At 34.8% G+C, this 27,700-nt stretch overlaps 2 protein-coding genes across 9 annotated transcripts in view; one reads left to right on the top strand and one right to left on the bottom strand.

Annotated features, from left to right (window-relative positions):
* Tfg (trafficking from ER to golgi regulator) overlaps positions 1–8,746 on the top strand; it is a 34,099-nt gene extending 25,353 nt beyond the window's left edge. For all 3 annotated transcript variants that reach the window (XM_027943218.3, XM_027943219.3, XM_071615408.1), the window contains exons 7-8: positions 4,628–4,726; positions 7,942–8,746. In XM_027943218.3, coding sequence (XP_027799019.1) covers positions 4,628–4,726; positions 7,942–8,324 — 482 coding nt within the window. In that variant the 3' untranslated portion in view covers positions 8,325–8,746. The remainder of the gene's footprint in view (positions 1–4,627; positions 4,727–7,941) is intronic.
* A 79-nt stretch (positions 8,747–8,825) lies between these two features.
* The window catches only part of Abi3bp (ABI family member 3 binding protein), a 242,906-nt gene continuing 224,031 nt past the window's right edge, over positions 8,826–27,700 (bottom strand). For all 6 annotated transcript variants that reach the window (XM_071615402.1, XM_071615403.1, XM_071615405.1 and 3 more), the window contains 6 exons: positions 25,738–25,846; positions 14,441–14,520; positions 13,539–13,568; positions 12,581–12,742; positions 11,236–11,358; positions 8,826–10,296 (listed from right to left, as the gene is read on the bottom strand). In XM_071615402.1, coding sequence (XP_071471503.1) covers positions 10,181–10,296; positions 11,236–11,358; positions 12,581–12,742; positions 13,539–13,568; positions 14,441–14,520; positions 25,738–25,846 — 620 coding nt within the window. In that variant the 3' untranslated portion in view covers positions 8,826–10,180. The remainder of the gene's footprint in view (positions 10,297–11,235; positions 11,359–12,580; positions 12,743–13,538; positions 13,569–14,440; positions 14,521–25,737; positions 25,847–27,700) is intronic.

The following is a 27,700-nucleotide window of genomic DNA, read 5'->3' as shown; positions in this document are numbered from 1 at the left end:
CACCTCTGTTCCCAACAAATGATGTTGGGAATAGAGATAGCAGATGGACACCATTTGAATGCATTTAATTGTTTTGGAGTGGCATTAAATATATGCCTTGACACAATTGTTAATTTTAGCTTATGTTTATGCAGTATAAAAATTATATAGTTTTTAATATATGGTACCAGTCAAAAGATTAGTAAACAGCTCTGATTTCTAAGTTAGTGCTGTCCCAAAGAATTATAATAGAAACTACATGTAGATTAGATTTTTTTTATTAGTTAAATTAAAAAAAAATAAAATTTCAGTAATACATTTTATTTAGCCCATTATATTTGTATATTAACATGTAACCGCTCATTTAAACATGTATTTTGTATTGCATATTGGAAATATGGGATGTGACACCAATTTGAAATGTATTCAAATAATATATAATTTATTTGAGTACAAATAAATTATATATTATTATAAACTGGTTTTAGACTACCCACATGTCTATACCATGCTGTTTTCACTTAATATATCCTATAACTCTTTTTCTGTTGCTCAGCCACAGGTGGCTAGTGGCTATTGTATTGGATAGTATTACTTTAGATAAATGATGAAGTGTAGACTTTTTGATGTATGAGTCCCTGACATTGCCAGTTATTTAGGTCAGCCACTGGTTATAATTGGCCAGAATTATCAATATAAAAATCTTATTACTTATAACTGATTAATACAATAATCTTTTATATAATAATCCAAAATAAATAATTTTGAATTGTCACTTAAATACCATAAAAAGGACCTTGGACTTGTAATTTTGAATTTATAAAAATTTCTCCAAGGATTGTACTCTTAATATGTTATTTATTAAGAAGGCTTAATAAAATAAGTTATGTGTCTCTGACCAATGGGGTCTGAGGAATGCATCATTAGGCAATTATGTCGTTGTATGAACATCATGGAGCGTGTTCATACAAACTAAGATGGCTATGACATCACTTGGTGATATACACGTGAGACCACTATTCTATATGCAGTCCATCATTGACCAGTGCATCATTTTGTAGCATGTGTCTGTCTTGAATATCATTTAAAAAAAACAAAATAGACAAAGTTACCCTTCTTTAGGTAAAGCCATTAACTCTGTTACTGGAAGACGAAGTGTAATTTGCCAAAAAATAAATGCTAGTGAGAAAAGGACTAAAAATCATTAAAGAACAGAAAATACTGCTAAACCAAAATTAAAAGGTCAAAAAGAATATAACTAAGTAGCTTTTCATTTTGTAAATTTTGAGACACATAGAATAATTGAAGCCCAATTTATGTGACTTCAACACTTAACGATATTTTTTAGCACCAAAGTAAAAACTACTTATGTTAATTATCTATTGTTATGTAACTGTTACCCCCGAATGAAGATGCTGAAAACAACATCCACAGCATGGTTATCTCCTGTAGTTTTAGAGTCAGGGATTTGGGAATAGCTTAGCTGAGTAGTTGGGGTTTTAGGGTCTTTTATGAAGTTGCAGTCAGGATGACTGCTGGGACTTTAGTCATCTGAAACTTATCCAGAACTGGAGGGTTAGCTTCTTACAAGCACTTTGTGAACCTCCTCAGTAGGGCAGCTTGGATGACTTATTCTAGCAGAACAAGTGATCAAGAGAGAATGATAGTGGAAGGTGACTCTTATGGTTTGCCCTCAGAAATATCATTGTCATTTCTGCAATATTCTCTTGTTGTATATATAGCTCAACCCCTTCAGTGTAGGAGGGACTACACAAGAGAGTATTTATTGCTTGTTTTTTGATTATGGAGTTAAACTTTCTAATTTCTGAAAAGGTAAAGAATACCAAGACATTGTCAAATGCTTTGCATGTGCAAAAGTCATTGAAGGTCTCCACTGGCTACTACATTTTATAACAGTACAATCCCAAAAGTCTCACCTTTTAGTCTTTTTCTTCCTAGGTAATCTTTACTTAATTGTGTCATTGATTACTTTTGAAAATATACTGGAAATAGCATAAAACTTTGCTATTATTATTATTTTATTTACTATTCAAAACATTGCTTACTATGAACCATGTCTACGCCATGCTGTTTTCACTTAATATATCCTTAACTCTTTTTCTTTCAAGTATGTTAAGGTGTTCCTCCTTTAAAAAAAAAATACAGCATTCTTAAATTCAGAATACAGTGACAGAGAAAGTCCCATTTTGTCTTGCATGAAACGGGTTTAAGAAAAGTAAAGGGATGTTTTGCAAAGATAGTAATAACCTTTGAAATTTTTAACCTTAGGAGTGATATTTTTCAAATGGGTTTGTAGCAGTTCAGAAGAACATACTAAAAAGGAAGGAAGGAAGAAGGAAGGGATGAAGGAAAACATCCAGAGTTGTACTGTACATTTTTATTGAGGAAAACAGTTAATGCTTTTTGAATGTGAATTCTTTATAGTGTCAATGATGAAAACAGTTTACTACATGGAGCCTTAATCTCATCCATTTTGATGATGCCTATGTTAATATTTTTATTAAATGGGTTAAAGTGTACAAAACTTTGTACCACTAGTTTTGGAGATATGCCTGGATTCCAGTGATGGTTTTTAGCTATTTATAGTTCTATTTTTAGCTATTGATTTCAGGTAAGTTGCTTAATCTTTATTATTATTATTATTATTAGTTGTTCAAGACAATACAATGATCTTGACATGTCATACATTTGATTCAAATGGGGTATGAATTCTCATTTTTCCATGTGTACAGATTGCAGGATCACATTGGTTATACAGCCACGTATATACATACAGCAATACTAGTGTCTGTTGTATTCTGCTGCCCTCCCTAACCTCCCCTCCCTTCCCATCATCTCTCTCTACCCAATTTACTGTGACACATTTCTCTCTTTCTTTTTCTCTTCCCCCTCACACCATCATATATGTATTTTGTATAACAATGAGGGTCTCCTTCCATCTTCCGTGCAATTCCCCTTCTTCCTCCCATTCCCTCCCACCTCTCTGCCCTGTTTAGTGGTAATTTTCTTCTCATGCTCTTCCTCCCTATGAAGTTATTAAACTTTTTTTCATGGATTTATTGCTTATTTGCATATTTTCGCATTATAAAGTTAATCATTCTGATTTCTAAGTTCACTTATACATATTTCTACTCTTAGTTATATTTCTTTACCTGGTTACTTTCTTATTTTAGATTCTGGTCACTTCTATTCTAAAATTTAGTTATGAAATATAATCCAGGATTAAGATGGTATCTAAATTTAGTTAACTTCTGTGCTATCTTCTATGCTTTTGATTAATCTAAACCATTAATAAAGCATTTAAGAAACTTGTGAAGTTTTTTTGGTTGTTGTTGTATTTGGAAAGACTATTAATAGCCTAAAAATAATTGAGCAGATTTTATTTTCATTATAAAAAAGATACAACTGCTTGCTAGGAAATAAACTACATAAAATCATAACTCATTTAGTGCTTCCTTAGAGACACCCTCGGGCTGAGCAGACAGTACAGTGGCCTCCATTGCTTCTTTCTTCTTTCTTTTTTTTTTTTTTTTTTTTTTTAGTTTTAGTGGACCTTTATTTATTTATATGCGGTGCTGAGAATTGAACCCAGTGTGCCTCATGCTTGTTAAACAAGTGCTCTACCACTGAGCCACAACTATCCCTGGGCTCCATTTCTTTAACTAAGCCTATAAGTGCTAGCTGCTTGCTGTACTTAAACTTAAGTGGCACTAGTAATTTATTTTCTTTTTTTCCCCCCAGTATTTATCTCATTTTCTGCCATGAGTATCTGGTTATCCATAGTCTTTTTGATTAATAGCAGTTGGTTTGAATATTTTATAAAGACTAAGCCAACATATGATTTAATGCTGGATATTAACAATGCAAATTTTCTTGCTACTCTAGCATTAGATCTAGTTCAATCTATTAAAATAATGTAAAGAAGTAGAGATGATAAAGACATAAGCAATAAATCTTTTTTTGCTTGAAAACTTACAGGTTGTAAGTATCTAACAGGTTTCTCTAGAGTCACTGTGGTCTACTGACCCAAAAAGGATTGTGTGTGCAAGAACACATTCCCACTGTTAAAGAGTTCTGCCCATGCAATAAAGAACTATTTAGACTTTCTCAGATTCCATATCATTGAAAGAATACTCATATATTACATAGTCATAGAAATCAAATTGTTGGTAAATGCCAAAGATATCTGATTTCCAGAATGAAAGTTGTTATTTATTTCCTTGCTACCAAAGGGTTCATTCATAATGGTAATAGAGGATGAAATTTTTAGAGGATAAATATAGCACTTTGGTAGAGATTTGGGACCTATTTTTTCCTCATATTTATTTTATTGATTTTTTTGACTCACTTGATATTTACTGAACATTGGCAGTACTTATCTGATTTGCATTTTCATTTAAAAACATTTGTTTTTGCTGCCAGTGATTATCTTCAGTTTATCCTACAGCAAAGCAATTGCAAATTCTTCATTCTTCTCCTTTACAGACATTTAAAGAGCAACAAACACATAGTATTTTATTATTCAGTGTGTTTATGTATTTGGATGGAGAGAAAATGTAAATGTGCCTTAAAAAATTACTCCCTGCCAAATTAAACCTGCCTCTTTGTCTTGTGTTTTCTGTTTTAGGTCAGATGTACCAGCAGTACCAGCAGCAAGCCGGCTACGGTGCCCAACAACCTCAGGCTCCACCTCAGCCACCCCAGCAGTATGGTATTCAGTATTCAGGTGAGCAGGTGTTGAAAGGGAGTTGTTGGCTTAGAGTTTTTGGTCTGTTTCTGTACTCATGAAATTTTTAAGCTCTTCCTTGGATATACTTGATTTGTAATATTTACATTGTTATAGGAAGAATTAAGTATTAGGGGAAATATTTGTTTTATTTTAAAATGTGTACATAAATGTTTTGTAAGTCAATATTTCAGTTTTTCAGTGGGTCCAATAAGACTTAGCAGATGATTCTATAGTTAACTTGTAGTATAGAAAAGCTTTTAATACAAAATATTTCTAACATGATCAGTTTATCTCTTACTTAGATGATATAGAACTGAAAAAGAAATGGAAAATATTTCCCCAATTTATGTGCGACACATAATTCAGGCATATCTCAGTATCCACAGGAATATTAACGGTTTCCTCATTGGAAAAGTGATGTGATTAAATAAACTAAATTAAGCCACTTAGGTGTTTGTTTCTGTAAGGTGTGTAGGAATACCAGAAAATAAGTCATAAAAATAAAATTATTTTAAATGGCATTCAGGGAACTTAACATTTTTTTGTTTGTTTTAAATAGATATCATTTAAGTATCAAAATTCCAGTTATAATTATGTAAGTTGAATCTTGTCTAAATTTTATGGAGTTTTGAATTACCAACTAGAGGCAAGGGTCAACAAACTGCTCTTTTTGTGAATGAAGTTTTATTAGGAAAGTTCACCACCATTTCTGTATTATCCATTGCTATTTTTTACATTATAATGGCAAAGACAACTATAAACAGAAACAGGGTGGTCCACAAAGTCTAAAATATTTACTATCTGACCCTTTCACAGGTGCGAGGGCTTTATTCTTTTTCCTGTGAAGAAATTTGCTGACCCCTGACATAGGCAATAAAATTTTGTCATTAATTGGAGCTTGGCATATTTTATCATGTTCTTAGTTTTACTTGTATTAAAGAGATGGAATGAATTTAAGCTTAGATTATAGTAAGGGAAAGTTTGTTTTTAGTTATTTAAATTTAAAAAGTGTTAAGTTATATGATTTATGTGAATTTAATAGTAGAATATCAGAGCTAAAAATATGTGCTCATTTAATATAGGGATTTCAGCCATACTCTGCTTCAGAATCACCTGAATAGCTTCTTGGTACCTGGATCCCATTCTCATAGATTTTGTTTCATTTGTTTAGTAGTTGGACTCAGGCTTTGGTATTTTTAAAACATCACAAGTCATGTGTAATCAGCATTAGGGCACCACTGATTTGTCCCACTCACTTTTTACAGATGAGACAAATAGGGTTTAAGGAGGTTAAGACTTGCAAAAGACATGTAGCCATTTGGTGGGGAGACTGGACTAGAACCAGCCCTTTTGACCTTGCAAATAAGTACTTCCCTATGGATTCTGCATTCTCTAGTCTAGACCAGGAGTTGGCAGATTTTTTTTTTTTTTTTTCCTATAAAAGGTTAAAGAGTAAATATCTTAGACTTTGTGGACCATATGATGCTTTTCTTATTCATTGATTTAAAACCAAAACCAAAACCAGAATGTTCATTTCTTAAAATTTATGATAATCTTCACCAAAAGCTGCTTATTTCAGGGGAGGGGTAGTAGTGGGAAACTAATACACATAATAGAAACATTGCCATATTTTGATTAAAAGGCTATTAATGAAATGACGTTTTAAAAAATACTTGATGGACCTTTTTTATTAGTTTATTTATATGTGGTACTGAGAATTGAACCCAGTGCTTCACACATGCTAGGCAAGTGCTCTACCACACTGAGCCATAACCTCAGCCTGAAATGCCCTATGGTTAGTCCCTCTCTTCATCTACAATTAAGGATTGGTTGTTTACTCAGATTTTTGTGAGGATGAAAAGGCAGCTTTTCTCCCCGCACCCCTCAGTCTTAAAGTTCAAAGTTTGATGTAGAGGATAGGAGAAATTGTATGGCAAGATTTTATCACACATTTATTTTAGTTCAGTATTTAGATGCTACCATGGGTAAAATGTTTTGGATATTTGACTTATTAACAACTAAGCTTGTTCTTAATAACTTTAGTCAGGGTCTTTATTCTTAGTAAAATTTATTTTCAGATTATTATCTTTGCATTTCTGATCCCACTAGTCCTATAAATTTGAATTTAATTGAGAATTATGGAAATAGTCAACTTAATACTCTGCTTGAGACTGTTAAGTGGTGGTGTTGGTAACATTGGACCATCTTTGACACTGTTGGTTTGCCAGTTTCCCTCTGACCTTTTCCAGTTTTGTTCATGGAGTATGTCTTAAAGGTTTCTTTCATGAGTAGATTTTGAACCCAGGTTCAAGGTGAGTTCAGAATATACTCAAATTCATTCAATCCTTTTTTTTTTCCTTAAATGCAGGGTTGTACATATTTTAATAATTTTCTTATGTATCTGGTATTTAATGCTGACAGGATTCCAGTCAATGGAGAGGTTTCATTGCAAGTAGCTGCAGGTGTGTTTCATGGTAGAGATAAAAGTTTTCAGTGAAGCAGATTTTGTTTTAAAACAATTACATCCTAAAACATAATTAATATAGATGTTGATTTTGTGGGGCAATATGGTATGCATTTTGTGTGTTATGCTGTACTGCTAAGTCAGGCAAAAGCATCAGATACCAAATCTTCTGAAAATGGTACTTAATATTTATTCTTAAATGGTTTAGATACTCTGGAGTGAATAAACTTTAAAGCATTCATTAGTATAATAGGGTGTATTTATAGTATTGTTTCATATAAAAATGTTCATTATCTGCAATGTATTTTTATTTGGTACTGTGTTCAGTAGGTCTCCTCAAAACCTTGTTAATGACTATTTAGCTCTTATGTTTTTGGTCATCCTAGAAAGTATGATTCCTTAATAAATTTGAGCATCTACTCTGTATTAGGAATTATGCTAGAGCAGGAATTGCTCTCAAGAATTATATAGTCTCAAAGCAGAGCAGTTGTAATGAAAATACATATATAGTGATTCAGTTTAAGATTAGAGGGTTTAAATTGTCTAGAAAACTGTCTCTTTTAATAACTGGTCTTAAAATATTTTATGATGGAATCTGCATTTCTCATAAATGGATACTCATTGCATAAGTATTGTGAACAAGGTTATTAAGTTTTTAATCATTTTTGGTCCATAACAGTAAGATTAATTCTTTGGAAAACTTGCATCAAAATAAAAATAAGATGTATATGTTATTTTACCTTTTCAGCTAGCTATAGTCAGCAGACTGGACCCCAACAACCTCAGCAGTTCCAGGGATATGGCCAGCAACCAACTTCCCAGGCACCGGCTCCTACCTTTTCTGGTCAGCCTCAGCAGCTGGCTGCTCAGCCGCCACAGCAGTACCAGGCGAGCAGTTATCCTCCACAACCTTACACTACCCAAACGTCTCAGCCTACAAATTATACTGTGGCCCCTGCCTCTCAGCCTGGAATGGCTCCAAGCCAACCTGGGGCTTATCAACCAAGACCAAGTTTTACTCCACCTTCTGGAAGTACCATGACCCCTCCTCCAAGTGGGCCTAACCCTTATGCACGTAACCGTCCTCCCTTTGGTCAGGGCTATACCCAACCTGGACCTGGTTATCGATAAGGAGGCCAGCTACACTGATGAATGTAGCTGCTAGCTGTTTGCCTCCTAAAAGACTCCAATACTATTTTATTTTAATTTGTATTGAAGTTAATTCAAAAGGCAGAGCATTTTTTGATATCATTGTTGCTGTTAATTGAAAATATAATTTGCTAGAACAAAAGACCAAAATGAAAGTCGTTTTTCTTCCTCCCCTGCTTAAAAATGTAGCAGCTTTTTAGTTATTTTGGAACACTACATTTACATGTGTGTAAAGTGATTGGCTTTCTAGCTTCCCTTGTCCAGAGGATATTAAAATGCTAGGTTGAGGTTAAGCCATCATACTTGGCTTTCTACTATTAACATGATGTACTAAAGTAGAGACAATGACTAGATATTATGGATAAAATGTAACATTGATAGGTTAATAAAGGTGATTGAATCCATTCATGGTCTTGTATTAATTTTGTTATTAACATACATAAGAAAAATGTTTTTAAACAGAAATCCTTACTGGCGTTTTGTCTTAGAATGAAGTATAAACATTTTAATTTACAGATTCCCATGGAAAGAAATTGCCCTGTTTTTTTTTTTATTTTATTCTTTAAAAGAAATGTATTCAACAACCATTCATTTGAAACAAACTAAAATAGACTTCACAGGAAGATTAACTTAGGACATACACACAATACACTGTTATATTGGGGTGGGGGTTCAGAGACCCTAGTTTACTTTGATTTTTCCTTATGAAAAGTATGTTTGTGATATCTTCTAATGAACCATTTAAAAATAAACTCAAGTCTTACAAAAAACTACATCTCTTTATTGAAGAATTTATAGTTGTTTGAAAAATACAGAATTTTAGCATTGATAAGAATGAAGCATGTTGAAAAGTAAGCACACAAAATGAGGGTAATGATGCAGCATTCCTATCCCAGCATGAAGGAAAGTAATACCTTTTAATGAAAATGAAGTTAGATTTTTATTACAGCTTGAGTTAAACAGTATTACAAAACACCCTGTGATTCATTCATAGAAATCTAGCATAAATATATAGCAGATAGTCTGTAAAATGGTAGAGATCTCATCATGCATTATCTTTTCATGCTCAGACTTCACATATAGTCTCAGCATACAGCTCAAATAAAATCAAAAATAGACTGTTGCTTAAAAGGGATAATTTTGATAGTATATTCAGACACTTTTCTTTTGAAAGTATATCATTAGATTATCAACCCCATTTTTAGCTGAAATGAAACTTACTGATTCAAATGAATTTTTTTCAGTAATTTGTAGATAATTTATGAAAATTATATTAACAGAAAGTATCTATTCAGGAAATCTTTTCAGCTCATAGTAAAAAATGGAAGTTTAAATAAACGTGAATAGTAGGACCTTTTCCCCTCAGATATAATTTTTCCCCCTGAAGATAATTTGATCTAATAAGTTAAACTAAGTAGAGTTTCATGGAATTAACTCACCAATAGGAAGCATACACACCAATAAAAGGAAATTTTTTTAAAGTATATATAATAAGTTTTTGATGTTAATTTTGTTATAAAAGTATCTCAGAACATTATTACAACACTGATAAATAATATACAAATGATCTCTTAAAATACCATGAATAGGGAGCCAGCTTCCCTAAAAATGTTATTGTTAATGTCAATATCTTGCTTTCTTAAAATGACTTTGTAAAACCTGATAAATATTCTCAGCAATCCTTTCTAATAATAAACATCTAATATTGCTATTAGATTGCAGACTTTTATACATAGTAAACAAAATAGCTTTAAATGAATGTGACAAATACCATAGTATTTCCATCAATATTTTTTTCCATAATGAACCAGAAGTACTTTGGAGCATGACTGCAGCATCTACCATTTTCCAGGAATTGTAGTCCCACATTCATACCACTGGACATAAGTGATTTGGGTGTGGCCACCTATTTCTCCAAATTGGACAGGTTCCTGGCGAACTGCTCTGAAATAGCCTAAGGAGGAAAATAGTTTTGTTTAATAGTTGCTGTGTTTTATTTTTGCCCTCATTGCTCATAGATTCAAGGATAGTGCTGAATGACTGAAAGTTACTCTGAAGCAAAGTAATTTGGAAAACTTCAGAGCAACAGAGGCCCTGGTATCTTTCCTTGGGTATAATGGCTCCTTAATCATAGGACCTGAAAAATTTTTGACATTTGCCTTAGCAAGTTAGGATGGAATGGTTGGTAGTATCTGAGAGCAGTTTTAACTGCCAGTTAATATATTCATAGACCTTGTTGTCATCTTTTAGTATGTTGATATTCTTAAGTACCATTGAATGAACTGTTACTGAAAAGTCTAACCAAATGATTGAAAAGATTTAAAGAACCTCCTGGTGCTTCCTGAGTAATTTGGACAATTAATTTACCCACTTCTGAACTACTTAAACAAGGATTAAATTAATTTTCAGTCTTTTTTCAACCCATTACATGGCTTAGTGCTAAAGTGTCTTTAGCAAGTTACAGAGGTTATTAACTTCTCAACAAAATTGTTGTATTTTATTTATGTATTTATAAGGCAAATAGTATTATTTTTCATATATAGTAGCAATAAAATTTACTTCAAAAATTTTTAAAAGGAATAAAAAAATAATGCAGTTATGCACAATATAACAAAAGCCATAAAGTTAATCATGAATGACTTAAGTTTGGAGAACACTGATCTCTTATAGCTGTTTTTGCAAATATAGATTTTCTTGGAGTACATTTGTACACGTCTGTGTAACTTTCCTTGGCTCTAAGTAGAGAAACTTAAGTTTATTGCTTTTTCTAGCCAAGTAATTAGAGCAGTAGGTCTGCAGAATTCTTTTTAACTTGATGACTTTCTTCAGCTTGATTTCTTTCTGAGTTAATCTGGAAAGCTCTCTTGCTCATGAGAAGGATCAGAAAGCATACCTTCCTTTGTGGGTAACTGGTCAGAAGTGAGTTGCTGTCCTGTGCGTCCATCTAAAAACGAATCTACAAACTGGCAGTGATCTTCTCCATGGCCTCTTTGATCGCCAATGTTATAAAATTTTCCTGAAGAACCAGAAATTAAAAGAATGAAATATTGCTTTGATATGTGACAATTCTGAAATAAATTGTTTGAAAGAATCATCTTCCTGTTCTTGGATATTTCCCTTCTACTCCTGTATCAGCCTAGTTCAAGCTACCAAAGTCTCTTGATTCAACAGGTGTTCTTATTTTCATTCTTGTCTCCTCTCTGTTCTTCCTTCCCTCCCTTCAGAGACTGATTTTTAAAAATGCAAGTGAGATGTTACTACCCTCTTTAAACCTCTCCAGTGGTCTCCCACTATACTGAGAATAAAACTTAAAACTCCTTACCTGATTTCAAAGCTCCATGTATTCAGCCCTGCTTGTTTGATGTTCCCCTGTCTGTACTACAATAGTGGAACTGACCAGGTGTGTTCTGCCTCAGTCTTTGCACTTTTTCTTTCCCCTGTCTATACATCCGTTGTCCCCCTGACCTTTGTGTGGTTGCTTCCTTCTCATAATATTATTATTAGCAGAAGTGATACCTTTTCAGAGAGCTTCCCTAAAACCATTCTAACTAAAGGCACTTCCAATCCTTGTTGAGCTGTTCTCTCACTCTTTTAAAAATTATCTTCAAAGCACCTGTATAAAATTCATATTTATTTTTTGTCTGTGTGCCTCTACTGAAGAGAGAAGGAAGAGAGAGAGATGTTACATGAAAGCAGGAATATGTCTTGTTTGCTGCTTTGCCATCAGCACCTAGAAGAGTGCCTGGCATGAAGTATATAGCATTTGCTAAGTGAAAGAAAAAATGCATGTTTCTATGTTGGTCATCCTTGCATATTTGTTAAAAATGTTTATGAATATAGAAAATTACAACTACATGAGGTTAGAGCCCTTTTGGTATTATAAAGATGAAATACTCTTTCCATGATTATTGTTAGACACATTCATTTTATTACTAATATGTTTTTTATCCTAGAATGTTTGTAACAAAGATGAATATGCTAGTGCCTGTACATTCAAGTTTGCCTTGACAGCATGGTTTCAAAATTGCATTTTCATTATTTACTTCTTAAAAGCATCTTTTAAGTCCTTGTTTTCTAGCAGTGTGACAATTTCAATAACATTTTTTTCTTAGGAAAACTAAAGATGCTGAATTACCCCCTAGTTCCTGGACTTCTCCATGAAAAAAACCATGTTATAAAATGCTGCAAAACATTCCCTGAAGGCAAAGGCTAAAAATAATGCTGGTTGCCCTGCTTACCTGTGAGTGAGTCGCTCAAATAAATCTTGTATCTTAGAGAGTTGCACAGTTGCACTCCAACAAATTTTTTATACCACGTTCTTTTGACATACTGTTTGCCCTTACATTCTGAGTAAGAGTCTGAATTAAAGGGTCTTTCAGTCCAGATGGCATCTCTTCCTGCTGCATAAGCAAAACACAGTTTGAATTTAGTATCTTGATTCTTGGGTACTGAGGGGATGTCCTAAAAGCTTTCCAAAAGCAGTCTGCAAAGTTCATTGCCAACTTGTTGGTACCCGTTTTTTTTCCAGTACAATTATTGGAGCCCAAAATACAAAGGTTTTAAAAAGTAAATCCAAAATAAGTTCCTTCCTGTCAATAGTAACAGTGAGAGAAATCTCAGAACAGTGTGTTTTGCTGTTGAGTAACCTCTGCAGTGCTCGATGCTGGCTATGGTTGAGGAACAAATTTAGGTTTCCTTTTTGCAGAATATAAAATTTAAACAACTGCTTTGATGTGATATGTTATTAAAAGTGGAAATGAGATGGTTTATCTTTTTTTAGTTTTACTGGGGGGATGATGGTTCTAGGGATTGAACCCAGGCGCACTTTACCACTGAGCCACGTCCCCAGTCCTTTTTTGTTTTATGAGACAGGTCTCTCCAAGTTCCTAAGGCTTGCCTCAAACTTGAGATCTTCCTGCCTCAGTCTCCCAAATTGTTGTATTTACAAGTATCTACCACCATACCTGGCGAGGGTAGCATATTTTGACTTTGTTATTGAACAGAAAATTTTGAAATATCTTGACTTGCCCCTAGAACATCATAGGCTCTCAAATGTTAATCAGTGTATTAGGTAAACATTCACACCTGATCTTCTAAGAAGTCTAAGTAGTAAAATAGCGAAATCATCAATTTTGCTGACCCTTTTTAGTTCAGTCAGTTTAGAAAAAGCATGTAGTTGTTCACTGAGACACTTACCAGAAACCGGCTCGCTCACTCTCGGGTCCGCTGAGAAGAAACGACAAAAAATGTCAGCTATTATTAATGTTAAGTCCTAACATTCCAGTGGAATGATGAAGACAGATGCTTACTGTTATGTCTTATTGCAAAATGGTACCCTCTTGCTGAAGACTGAATTTGCAAATTTGTTTTGAAAATAGTTCTTGATTGAATCATCTGCCAGATCTTCAGCTGTAGTTTTTATGTGTGATTTAATAGTTGGGAGACTGTTGCTATGCCAGCCTTCAATTTTGAAAGCTTCCTTTTAGTTTCACACAAAAGCAATTCATGGTAAAGTCACCAAGATGCCATGAACATTAGTTGCTATAAAGTTTATACAAATGTATGTGCCAGTGTGTCTTGTTAAGGAACTGGAGCTTCCACTGTCTAGGAAATTTCACAAAACAATCATAAATTCCCTTTCTTTTTTTTAAATTATTTTTTTAAATACACAACAGCAAATGCATTACAATTCTTATTACACATATAAAGCACGATTTTTCATATTTTTGTATATAAAATATGTTCACACCAATTCATGTCTTCATACATGTACTTTGGGGGTTTTTTTGCATTAAAATATACCACAATTTTTCATATCTCTGTATATGAATTCCCTTTCTTGATGTACTAATATTTTGATTCTAGGCATACAAAGGAGCATTCATTCAGATTTTTGAATATAGATTATGCCTTTTTTTCTCACATCAAGGTAAAAGAGGAAAAACCTAAGTAATTGCTATAAGGGTACCTTCATCAATTAGTTTTTTTCCCCTATGGATTATTATTTTGGAATTCAAGTTTAGCTGGGTTTCCCATGAGCTTCCCATGCAAAACATTGTTCCCGCCATGCCCCTTTACATCCTTCTTGATGGGATTACCTGACTCAGTACTGAATGCCACTGTGTTGCTGGCTGGGCCTTCACCAAGTGGGTTTTTGGGTTTCACCTGGAATTCATAGCTGTGTAGAGAGAAAAATAAACTATTATTGAGGGGTAGGAAAGCAGCATTCTCTTGCTGTACTGACATCCTTCCTGGCTCTATTTGAAATTATGATTACAGTGAATGGTAATATTCTGGAAGTAAGTTGTGGGAAGAATAATGCTTTCTTAATTTTACTTTCAAAGCATCTAAGGTTTTGTATAAGAAAAATATTGTTAATATAAAAAGATGGTTGTTTTTTTTAAAATTATTAGAAATATTTGGACAGGTTGGGAATAGATATATAGGAAAGTATGTGCTGAACCAAAGTTAATTTCAGCACTGAGAAGCCTTCATTTCTTTAAAATGTGTCAGCTACTGCCTGGGACAAAGAAATGGAAAAGTCCCTTTTTATTCCCTATTACCAACACTGGTATAACCTTGAATTTTAAGTCAGTGTTCCTAAAGTGGTATTTGAACTACTTATATCAGAACCACAAGAGAGGGTGGCAGTGGGGGAAGTTTGTTTAAAATGCAGATTTCCTGTCCACGCTGGCTACTGAGTCTCTAAATCATTCCAGGAGGAATTTGCAATACATTCCTAGTCCTATACCCACTGAGGTTTGAGAATGCCTAGACTAAGCTGTTGGGCACAGATACCCATGAAAAAGTTTCTTTTCAAGCCTGGTTGTAGCTCCTGGGACTTGGGTCTCCATGTATCACAGGAAGTCATAGTGTTCAGAGAATGGCTGGTAGTATTGCTCAAATGGAGCACAAGCACAGATAGACTTTTCTGCCCCTCAGTAAGCCAGCTTCAAATTGCTAGGCTCCTCACCCTTTGTTTAAATTAAAAAAACAAACAAACCCCAAGATCCTTTAGAATTATAGGACTTTTCTATCCTTAAGAATTATTAAATTGTGCAGTATTTGACAAATTTTATTCATTAGATGCACAAGCAGAGAATACTTGTAAGAAATTTAAATAGTATCGGGCTGGGGTTGTGGCTCAGTGGCGGAGTGCTTGCCCCTCACATGTGAGGCACTGGGTTCGATCCTCAGCACCATATAAAAATAAACTAAATAAATATATTGTGTCCATCTATAACTAAAAAATATTTTTAAAAAGAAATTTAAACAGTAAAGTGATTTGCCATTTGCCTAAAAATGATTTCCTTTCAGCATCAGACTTAGCAGCAAAATAACTGAATTTAAAACCACCCGGAGTTAGCTGATAGTACTGTGTGAGTTCCAGAATTGTACATGATTTTTAGTATAGATGGTACCAAGGTAGCATTAGAAAAAAACCTTTCTGAGTCTCAAGGAGTCACTTTCTTGATCACTGTGGCATTTCATTAAAACACTGTTAGACTCTAGTGTAAGATTCTAGCATTACAGCAATGGCAAACACTTTTCAAATTCTTACTTTGTGTCAGATGCATTAATCATTCTGCATATATAAAGTAATCCAACACACAAATCCTGTGTGACATTATTCTAAACTTTAGCTGAGAATAATGAGGCCCATAACTATTATATAATTATTGTCTTTGCTTTTTCAAACTTCAAAACTTTGTGAAATGGGAATTAAAACATTTCTTTTCAGATTTTTAATGAGTGAATGCAAATGAAAGCATTTTGTAAATGGAACAACTGATGTAAGGTCATTGACATTTACCATAAGAAATGCTGACATGAAAGCACATATGCCATTTCAATAAATAAATCACATATACATCAGGTGTTTTCACGTGGACTTTTTTTCTAGATATTAAATTCTTCCTAAAAGGTCTAATGCTCTACAAAACAAACTAACAAAAACAGAGTTCATAAAACTAGTGAATTGAAAATGGAAGGAAAAAAAATCACAGGCATCTGGAGTTTGATTTAAGTGGAAATGCATTCCACATTCATTCCAGGCCATTGCCATCAGTGCTGTGTCTTGGCCAAATTGGATTGCTGAAATCATCTCTGTGTCTTTTTATTTCACAGTTATTTACACTTAAGCTTCATTTGTAGCATGGCCACAAATATTCATAAGCTACTTTTTCTGTGTTTTTTTTGCCAGAATTTTATGATACTTGACAAGTTGTGAAGAAATGATTTTAAACTAAGTTTAATTAACAACACAAGGGTATTTTTTTGGCTGAATAAACCCTATATAAACAAAAAAATGTTTGTGATGGCAAAATCTTTCCCCTCAAATACTTTTTGATCATGAAATGAACACCATAGGTCTGTAACATCTCAAAGAAAATATTGATTGTACTTAGGATAAGCAAAGGATGCTACTTAAAAGTTTTTTAGCCAATGAAGTTCTTTGAAATTTAAAAATAAACTTCAAATGGCAATTTTAGAAGCTAAAGTTGAAAACATTCTACAAATATTTGAACTAAAAGTCAAAGATACAAAATAAGAGAATATAAGAAAATTGGAGGATTATTCCAGATAGTTTAGTACTCAGCTGGCAGGAATTCTAGAAAACAGGGGGGAAAGGATGGTAGAAAATTATTGCAGAAAAATCATATAAGAAATTTCCCAGAACTAAAAGATGTGTGTCCATATTGAAAAGATCAATTCTGTGCCCACCAAAAGGAAAAAAGAAAAGAACAAGGATTAATTAAAGCGTGTGAGTTGCAAAATTTCAGAGTACTGGGGAATAAAGATCCCAACAACTGAGAACAATACAGTGGGTTCCATTTAAAGTATTCAGAATAAAAAATTATATTCAACATCTTAATAGCAACAACACTGGAAGTTAGGGGGAAAAAATGGAACAATGCCTTCAAAGTCTTCATTTTATCATGATTTTATCCTACACCAATAATATCAAAGTAAACCATGGACTTTCTAAAGCATGTAAATAACTAAAAAAATATATCATTTTATATATACTTTCCCAATATATGTTTCTATAGAAGCCATGAAGAGAGGGAGTAAATAAAGAAGAGAGACGTGGCTGCAGGAATTAGGGAATTCAACATAGAAATGATGGCAAGGGATTCAGCAAGAGGTAGGTGTTCCCTAAGACAAATCCAGAGAACAAAGAGATGGCGTGTTTGACCATTTTGAGAAATGAGTGGCCTAGAAATAGAGATTTAATTAACAGAAGAAATATCTAAAGAAATAATTAAAAAAAAAAATGTTTGCCTCTGGGAAACAGACGTTAAGAGTAGAAAGGAACTGCTTTTTTAATATCTGCAGCATGGTCCAGTGGCTAAATCTATTTTTCATTAAGTAATACAAAATACCTGGGGCAGCCTACTTTAAAGAAAATAGGTATATTTTGGCTCATGGTTCTGGAGGTACAAGATTCAGCAGCCACATCTGTTGATGGCATTCTTGCTGGCAGAGTCCTGAGGTGGTGCAGAACATCACATGGTGACAGCCAGGGCATGTGTCTGAATCTCTTTATAAAGCTACGAGGATTTAATCATGGGAGATCCACCGTAATATTTTTTTCCATTTTATATATAGACAGCACAATTTTTCATATCTCTGGTTGTACACAAAGTAGAGTCACATCCTTCATGTCTTCATACATGTACTTAGGGTAATGATGACCATTGCATTCCATTGGCTTTCCTACCCTTATGTCCCCTCCCTTCCCCTCTTCCCTTTTGTCCTATCTAGAATTTATTTAATCCTCCCACACTAGCATCTTATGGATCAGCATCTTTAAATCAGAAATCATTTGGCATTTGGATTTTTGGGATTAGCTAATTTCACTTAACATATTCTTCAGCTCCATCCAAATATTTACCTGCAAATGCCATGATTTCATTCTCTTTTAATGCTGCTATAAACATTGACATGGCTGTGTCCCTGAAATATGCTGTTTTTAAGTCCTTTGGGTATAGACCAAGGAGTGGGATAGCTGGGTCAAATGGTGGTTCCATTCCAAGTTTTCCAAGGATTCTCCATACTGCTTTCCATATTGGCTGCACCAACTTGCAGTCTCACCAGCAATGTATGAGTGTACTTTTCTCCTAACATCCTTGCTAACACTTATGGTTGTTTATATTCTTAATGGCTGCCATTCTGACTGGAGTGAGATAAAATCTTAGAGTAGTTTTGATTTGCATTTCTCTAATTGCTAGAGATGTTGCACATTTTTTCATATATTTCTTAGTTAATTGTATATCTTCTTTTGAGAAGTGTCTGTTCAGTTCCTTGGCCCATTTATTGTATCTCAGTGACAAATCCCTCTGAAAGGAAAACGAGGAAAACTACCCCGTTAACAATAGCATCAAACACAAACAAACAAAAACACTTGGGAATCAATGAAAGAGGTGAAAGACTTCTACAATGAAAACTACAGAATGCTAAAGAAAGAAATTAAAGAAGACCTTTGCAATATGGAAAGATCTACCTTGTTCTTGAATAGGCAGAATTAATATTGTCAAAATGACCATACTACCAAAAGCACTATACAGATTTAATGCAATTCCAATCAAAATCCCAATGATATTCTTCATAGAAATAGAAAAAGCAGACATGAAATTCATCTGGAAATAAGAGATCCAGAATAGCTAATGCAATCCTTAGCAGGAAGAGTGAAGCAGGTGGCATCACTATACCAGATCTCAAACTATACTAGAGCAATAGTAACAAAAACAGCATGATATTGGCACCAAAATAGACTGGTAGACCAATGGTACAGAATAGAGGACACAGAGACTAACCCACATAATTACAGTTATCTTGTATTTGACAAAGGCGCCAAAAATATACATTGGAGAAAAGATAGCCTCTTCAAAAATAGTGCTGGGAAAACTGGAAATCCATATGCAACAAAAAGAAATTAAACCCCTATCTCTCACCATGCACAAAACTCAACTCAATGTGGATCAAGGACCTAGGAATTAAACCAGAGACACTGCATCTATTAGAAGAAAAAATAGGCTCCAATCCCCATCATGTTGGATTAGGCCCAACTTTCTTAATAAGACTCCTATAGCACAATAATTAAAATTAAGAATCAATAAATGGGATGAATTCAAACTAAAAAGTTTCTTCTCAGTAAAAGAAACAATCAGTGAGGTGAATAGAGAGCCTACTAATTGGGAACAAATTCTTACTACACGCACGACAGATACAGCACTAATCCCTAGAATACGTAAGAACTCAAAAATCTTAACTCCAACATAATCTTATCCTAATCATTTTAAACACCATAGTCAAATTAAGTTTCCACCTTCTCAATACCTCAACATGGGGATTAAACTTGAGCATAAGTTTATGGGAAGAAACCATAGCAAAAAAACTTGTACATATGTTTCTGGATAAAAATGAAAATTAAAAACTCATTTACAAAACCTACTATATTAAAATAAGTATTTAAATGAGTGTTGTACAGATGACAAGCCTTTGAGCCCCACTGAGAACAATCCAGGTATATTAATAACCCTTGCAGAATGCTCTGCCTTGCTCAACCTGGGATGGTGTGGATTTTAGCAGAAAGAGTCTTTCCATTCATCCCAATCACAAGATAGTATGGTCCAGTGGTTAAGGACATGGGTTCTCGAGCTAGAAAGATGGTTCAAAGCTCACTAATGTGATTTTAAGGTAAATTAAACTTTCTGAACATTGTTTTTTCTTCATACATAAAAATTAGGATAATACTACTTCTGAGGATAATATTATAACCTCATAAGGATCTAAAACTATCTGAGGTTTTTGTGAGAATTCAATGAGGTAATGCATGGAAATGCAAGGTACCTGATTCATAATGATTATAAATATTTGCTAGTAGCTCTACAGGATTTTTTTAAAGAGGTTCTTTTGTTATTGGGGAATTTGACAAACACTGCCACAGAACTCTCAATGTAGAATTCTCCCAATTTTAGAATTCTTTGATGTCAACATAGTTCCTTTAACTATAGGGGTCCATGACCCTTAGTGGATAAATCTGCCTACTATCAAATAACTCCAAGAGAAAAGTTAGATTTCATTGAAGAGTCTAGAAAGCTCTGAAGCATTATCCTAAAAGGGACAGAGGGTAGAGTTGGACACCAACAATTTTGAAAGCAACTATGAAAAATCATAAGTTTTTAAAAATATACCAGGCATGGTGCTGCATACCTCTAATCCTAACAACTCGGGAGGCTGAGGCAGGAGGATCCATCACAAGTTCAAGGTTGGCCTCAGCAATTTAGTGAGGCCCTAAGCAACTTAGTAAGACCCCATCTCAAATAAATAAACAAACAAACAAACAAACAAATAAATAAATATATGACAATTCATTGATGAGTGAAAATCTATGATTTTAAAAAATATGATTAGTGGGTTCACAAACTAAATTGTCAGAGACAGGAATGTCTACCCTTTAGCATCTAGCCTCAGGCAAACATCTTGAACAGCAGAATGAGGGTAAAGCCTCAAGGATCTAGCTGGAGTAGACACTTCTGTCATTTTCTTTTCCCTTTCCTTCTCTATTACCTTTCCGTTCTATTCTTGCCCAAAATATAGAGCTGAATTATAGTTTTCATTGTTTGATGAACTTTTTATTTACATACTCCCTATTTGCTTAAAAAGTTATTTTAACAAAACCCCCATAATCTCAAGTAAACTAATGTTTATATGGAAAGGCCACCCTGTAATTGTTTGACAAGCCGATTTTACCCCAGGACAGTCTCAAAATATTTTTACCTCATTTAGGAGTTTCCATCACAGTGAGAGAAATGGCAAAGGGGAATAGGGAGGGGGGAAAAAAAGAGAAAGGGCCACTCAAGGGAATAAGGAAATACAGTCAACCAGCTGATATGAGTTTGTCTCCAGGGACATTGTAGGACTGTTGTAAGCATTTCTGGAGACCTGCCACATGCAAAGCCATTGTGCAGATATGGGCATATAGGTAAGAAGCAACTGGGCAGGGCTGGATAATACTACTTCTGAGGATAATATTATCCTCAGACACAGCACAAAACAGAGTAAGAGCTGCGCATGGTGGTGCACACCTGTAATAGCAGCTATTCAAGGCTGAGGCAGAGGATTGTGAATGTGAGGTCAGCCCGGGGAATGTAATGAGACCCTGTTTCAAAAATAAAATAAAATAAATCCAGTACAGAAGGAGATCAGGGAATTGGCAATCATGGGAAATCATGAAGTAGCTGCCCGTTATACCCTCAGGGATGTTTCTTGGGTCCTCCGTTTCTGAGGAATTTCAGAGTTGGAAATTCCAATTCTCATTCTGTAGTGCTGCCATGATGTCCTCTCAGCCCCTGCCCAGATACCAAGGAATTCAAAGAAAATGTAATAAAAGTATATAGGGTGATATAAGAGGAAGAATTGCTGTCTTTATAGACTAGTAGAGTTCCATGCCCTTAGAGAATTGGTCTTTGGCCTGATAAAAGTGGCTAAAATGAGCAAAATGAGCAATCAACTCAACTTCTTTGTTCTTTAACAAGGAAGGCTTTTCTGCTGCCCATGCCTATAATAAAACTAAATAAAATATCTGATGTTTTGGCCACTTGTTTTACTTTTTTCTACAAAGCCTTTGAGAAGAGATATTGAAAATACTGAAAATTTGAAGACCAGAATTTTATAAAAACATTATGAAAAGGGTATAATGGCTATTCCTCATGTCTGTTTCATTCAGCCAGATTTACGGTTTATAAGGAGAGGCTGCCTCTCTTCCAGCTTACCCTCAGTACCAACATTTATTAAATCAAACAACATAAACAAGAGTCCCAAACAATCATTGCTGCCACTTCAGTACGTTTTAGTCTTAGGGACTGGTCTCCAAAATCCTCTGGAGCCAACAGAGGTCGATTAAAGTACTTGAGCAGATTAAGTGAATTTGATTTATCCTAATTACCAGAGTACATGTTCTATAGGAAGTTGTTGGATCACATTTAAGTCTGGCACACACACAACAAATTCTTCAGATTTTCAGTAAAGTGAGAGGAGAAGTGGACTTGTTAGAGCAGAAGAGTGGATTAAAGGACCTTTTTTTTTTTTTTTTTTTAAGCATGCAATGATTGTGTAACCATCCATACTGGCAAGCAGTTCATCAGGAAGGACCTGGCCCATCCATGCATATTATCAAAATGTGTGCTAAAACCAGTTCATCTGAAAACACTGCAGACTGATGATAGTCAAAGAAAAGTGATTTACTGGAATTATTATGTCATGAAACTGATCCAGGTTTTAGTTTTATTTTCAGTCCCAGTTTTCTCACTGACTTCATGCATGGCTTTGGTTATCACAGGATTATCAGACATAAGAGAATTTAGAGATCAGCTAATTCATACCTTCAGACCCTGTAAGAATGGGTGCAAGACTTCTTGTTTCAAATATACTTTATCAGTTCCTCTGTTCACAGAACTGAAAATAATCAGTGGTCCTGCAGACAATGTGGGTTGTTCCAGAGAGGAGGGACTCCTCCTAATATTTTTCTCCTAGTCCAACAAGAGCCACACATTGCCTAAAGAGAGAGGATTGGTGTTCTTGGATGACTGTAAGGAAGGAGAGGTTTAATGAAGACAGAATAAATGGAAAGTAAATGTTAGGGAATGGGTTAGGTGGATTTAGTTGGATACCAACATCTCAACATTTTATTTTAGGAATGAGAGATGGATCCTCTAAGGAGAGAGACTGGAGTTTGTCTGTGTTAGCTAATCTCCTTTGCCTCACTGAACATTATGTCTCCTCTTTCCTGTGCACAATGTGACCACAGCTCCCTGCAGCTGCAGGCAGGCACAGGCCAGGCTGGGGAGACCCTAGGTTGCCTTTGGAGCTGCACCCATGTGTCCCAGGGTGGCCACGTGGCTTTACTCTCTGCAGACAGGAACATCTAATGCCAGATATGGAGTGGAACTCTCCTAGCAGCAAAACAGCTGCTGGCCCCCTACTGTGAGAAAATTTTTGGAGCTTTTTCTGAATAGATATAAACCTGTCTAAATGATTAAAAACAGGCAGGTTGACTTTCGCCATGAGAAGGAAAAGGGAGGACAGTTCATTGTCATTTTGTTTCTCGGATAGTGTGTGACCATTTCAAATTTCTGACTATAACCAGTCTATACATCTTTAATCTCTGCCTTACCATCCTGGGTTAAATGTTCTGACTCCAAGCTCTACACCCACGTTGATGTGTAACAATTAGCCAGTAACTATCCTCTGTTTTCAGATGTCACATTTTCTTGTCAGGCCAAGTGGTGGAAAATGCTGCTAAAATAAATGATTCACATGTATCTTCTAGTAGTGGAATTCAGCTATAGAAATTCTTTCAGAAGCTACTGTTTTCCAGTTATTAATTAGGAAATTTTTAACAGCTGTCTTTTAGATTGTTCCTGTATAGACGCATAATATTCTGACATTTTGTCTCCTACCACAATCACATCTGGTTAGCTTTTTTCTACTCATCCTTCAAGCCTCAGCTCAGCTGTCACATTTTGTGGGAAAAACTTTCTAATTTCCCCAGACTTAGTGGCATGCCATTGACTCTGGGCTCCCATAGCATTTGGGGCATACTTCTATCAGGACTCTTGCCACTCTGTGGAGAAAATTTGGTCATTAGCTGCCTTTTGGATTACCTTAAGCTCAAGGGTAGGCACCCTGTTTCTTCATGTATGTAGCCACAACACCAGGCATAGTGCTGAGCACATCACTGGCACTTAATAAATGTTAGCCGGATGGAATGGCAAACCTTTTACAAACAAATTGGCTTTAAAATGTCACTGGAATAACTTCTACATTTTGGTATGCTGGGAGAAGTTGTGAGGACAGCCTGATTCAGAAAAGGAACACAATGCACATTTAGAAACTGGATGACTTTCAATGAATGCATTGTACTACACAGATCACTTTTTATTAAGTGGAATAAGAAGCAGGAAACTGAAGAGAAACACCATCCACATTTTGTAAGCACAAATATACCTATTAAAAAGATGAAATTAATGATGTGTTTTCTCTTTTACTCTTTCCTTAAAATATATTATGGTACAAATAGGCATGTACTCTGTCTCTCTTATTAGTATCTCAGGAATCAGAACCAAGACCATCAAGTGGTCTTGTATTGAAACGTATGCTTATTTTGGCAAATTTAAATCATTTAAGAAAATTAGCAGTTAGAAAAGTTTCCATGTAACAGCTCAAAATAGAGAACCTTAAAAAAAAATCACATTTGTGAAAGAAGTATTATATTTGCAGTATAGAACTAAAGTTTACACACAGAAAATCATCTATGATGAATTAGATGTTTCTTTTCCCCAAAAAGATTAAATGAATTTTCCTACCGAAGAGCAAAAATGGACTCTTTTGAGTGTCACTGTCAATACCCAATTCAATTCAGTGAATTGGTGACAGAGGTATAAAAAAGTGAAACTAATGGGAAAAAAGGAAACTCCTTCTTGAAACTCCTACTATATTATCAGAAATATCTAAGGCCCTTATTTTTTTTTAAAGAGAGAGAGAGAAAGAATTTTTTTTTAATATTCATTTTTCAGTTCTCAGCGGACACAACATCTTTGTTTGTATGTGGTGCTGAGGATCGAACCGGGCCGCACACATGCCAGGCAAGCACGCTACCACTTGAGCCACATCCCCAGCCCCAGGGCCCTTATTTTTTTGCATAATGAAATGAGCTGATAAGATATTGGTATTTTAGATTTAAGGAAGAATCACAAAATGATATCAGAATATGATTAATCCCAATGTGCAATAAGGGACAAACTAGAAAAGTTTTTTTTTTTTTTTATCATAGAACAATGTTAAAAATATGCAATTCCACTGTCAAAACTCTATTCTCATTTTATCAGTTGATGAAAGTCCCAGGATCGCTGTATCTGAGACCAGTATTAAGCTGTTTTAAGTATTAACTATTAAAAACTTTCACCTACATTTTTATCCCAGGATTCCCACTTCTTTACCTTCCCTTTTCCAGCATGAGACCCAAATTCTTTGGTGTTTCAAAACTACTTTACACCATGCACACCCCAATTAATTTCTGGCCCACAGATTTCTTCTTGTATAATTTTTGGCATTTAATACCAACATTTGATACCAATTTCCTCCTATTTTGTTATGCTTCCAGCTGCCCTGGTAACTTACAAGACCATCCTGTTGGCCCCTCTACCCCCATCAATACCTTGCCTATTTTCAAAATATGACTCTAGAGGTATTTATATCTCATTCAAAAAGCTAAAGTGAAATGTAGGTTAGACCTTCCCTTAGGTTGGAGAAAATGACATCATTTTATGTCTTATTGTGGTTATGATTTCTAAACTCAGAACTCACCTGCACTACCACTGGAGCTTACCTTGTGTCTGGTTTCAGATTTTCTATTGTGGAGAAGGTTTGATTTGTAACTTGAATGGACTTGTTCTTCCCACTGAATGACCCATTTTCTCTGGATATAACTTCATATTCTGTAAAAGTGAGAACAAAAATAAAAACACCTCAGATATTTACCTTCATATACCAAGCAATTTAATTCTTCTTGAAGCTAATAGCACAATAAAGCCACACACATAAAGATGATTGTACTTCTAGAGACACATTGATCTTACTCGGTTGCAATTTCCAGATGGAATGGGAGCATTTTGGGAGATGCTTATGGACTATTTCTGCTTTCCCTTGAGCAGAGCAGAGGAAGGTCTGGTAACTGGTGAAGACTGATGACTCTCTTATGGTTTCTTTGGTCATAGAGCCCATGATTCTTCAGGTAAGTCAGAAAGTCTGCTACTTCCAAGAAGCCCAATTTGGGGAAAGCTCTGTATCAGGCACTGTGCTTGGATAGAAACCATGCTCATCCTCTACGGGGCTTTCAACAGAGTTGGGTTTAGGCCACTGAGTATGTTATACTGCTGCAAAAAGAATTCTTTGGGCTTAAAGCCATATCAGCAAATAATGGTTAACTAAATAATAAACTCCCTTCTTATAGTTCATTATTTGGAATTATATAATTAGGATTTTCTACCTATTCCTTACAAAAGTTATGCTTCCTTGGTAATTTTCTTCATATTAAATAAAAAATCATACCCTTAAAGCCTGCATATAGATAAGCATTAATTTCACTTAAAGGCATGTTTCTATCAACTTACAGGGATCATCAAAAAACAAAGACTTTCAGAATAAGCGACTTTAATTTACATATTTGTTAGGTGGTTTTCCCTGCTCTCAGTTGGGATTTAACTTAATGCATGTAATGAGATGACAGAGAGGACTGAAAAACAAGCAATAAAACAAACTACACCTCCCCACTCAAGATCAGCTCCATGGATATAAAGAAATACACATGAGCAGGGCATCACATAAGGTAGGGAAGCGGCAAAAGAGCTGGCAAGTTAGGCCAGGGATTTCTGCTGATGTACCAGACGAAAGGTGTAAGATGAACACTGGGAATAAAACCAAACCCAGAACAGGCCAGGAAGGCCCAAAATCTCCCATTTTAGTTGAAAAGGATTATTAATAGCTTATTTTTAAACCCCCAAAGGAGGATGGCTTTTGCTGAACATTTCCTAAATGACCATTCTTCTGAAAGCCAAAAGTTAAACTTGAAGACAGTGGCCACTGGAACTGGACAACAGCAGGGCAGCTACTGAAGGACTAACGACTACTAGTTAACTGAACAACACCTTGCTCAGACTCCCTTCTGATCCCAACTTATCTCCCTATCGGCTATTTTAGAGCAGAGTGTGGAAAGGGAGGGAGAGAGAAGATCTTCAATTCAAATCTGTTTTATATTTTTATCTCAGAAGGGATATTTGCAGCTGTTAAAATGTAAGTTAAAAAAAAAAAAAGAAAGAAAGAAAAAGGGAATCACATGACCTAAGGAAAGAGACAAACCAAGCCACTTGCTTTGAATTTCAGTCTTCCCATCTGCAGAATGTCAATAATCTCACTTCATGGTGCTGCTTATGTGGATTATATTCAGAACAAATGGAAAGTGTCTAATAGTATTTTGAGTGATTTTACTCAACAGGTTGTACTTATTATTATTGTTGTTGCTTTTATTAATTCTTATCCCTAAGTTGTGTTTTGAAAATAGGGCCACAGAAATTTTCAAAGATTCCAATTGGAAAGATTCAAGTGCTGCTTAGTCACCAAAAAAGAAAAGAAAAAAAGAAAACCAAAATAATCTAATGGTAATGAAACTCTTTTATATGAAGTCTAATTAATTATGTACCAAAGTAATCACCTTTAAAAAAACATCTTTGGCTTGGGACATTCCTTGTTAACTCTGTGTTCTCCTCCTCAATACGAACCTGGACTTTTGGCAG

Source organism: Marmota flaviventris, chromosome 8, assembly GCF_047511675.1.
Source record: "Marmota flaviventris isolate mMarFla1 chromosome 8, mMarFla1.hap1, whole genome shotgun sequence".
Classification (NCBI taxonomy): domain Eukaryota; kingdom Metazoa; phylum Chordata; class Mammalia; order Rodentia; family Sciuridae; genus Marmota; species Marmota flaviventris.
The sequence above is the reverse complement of the archived record's forward strand: the minus strand, read 5'-3'. Positions and strand labels throughout refer to the sequence as shown.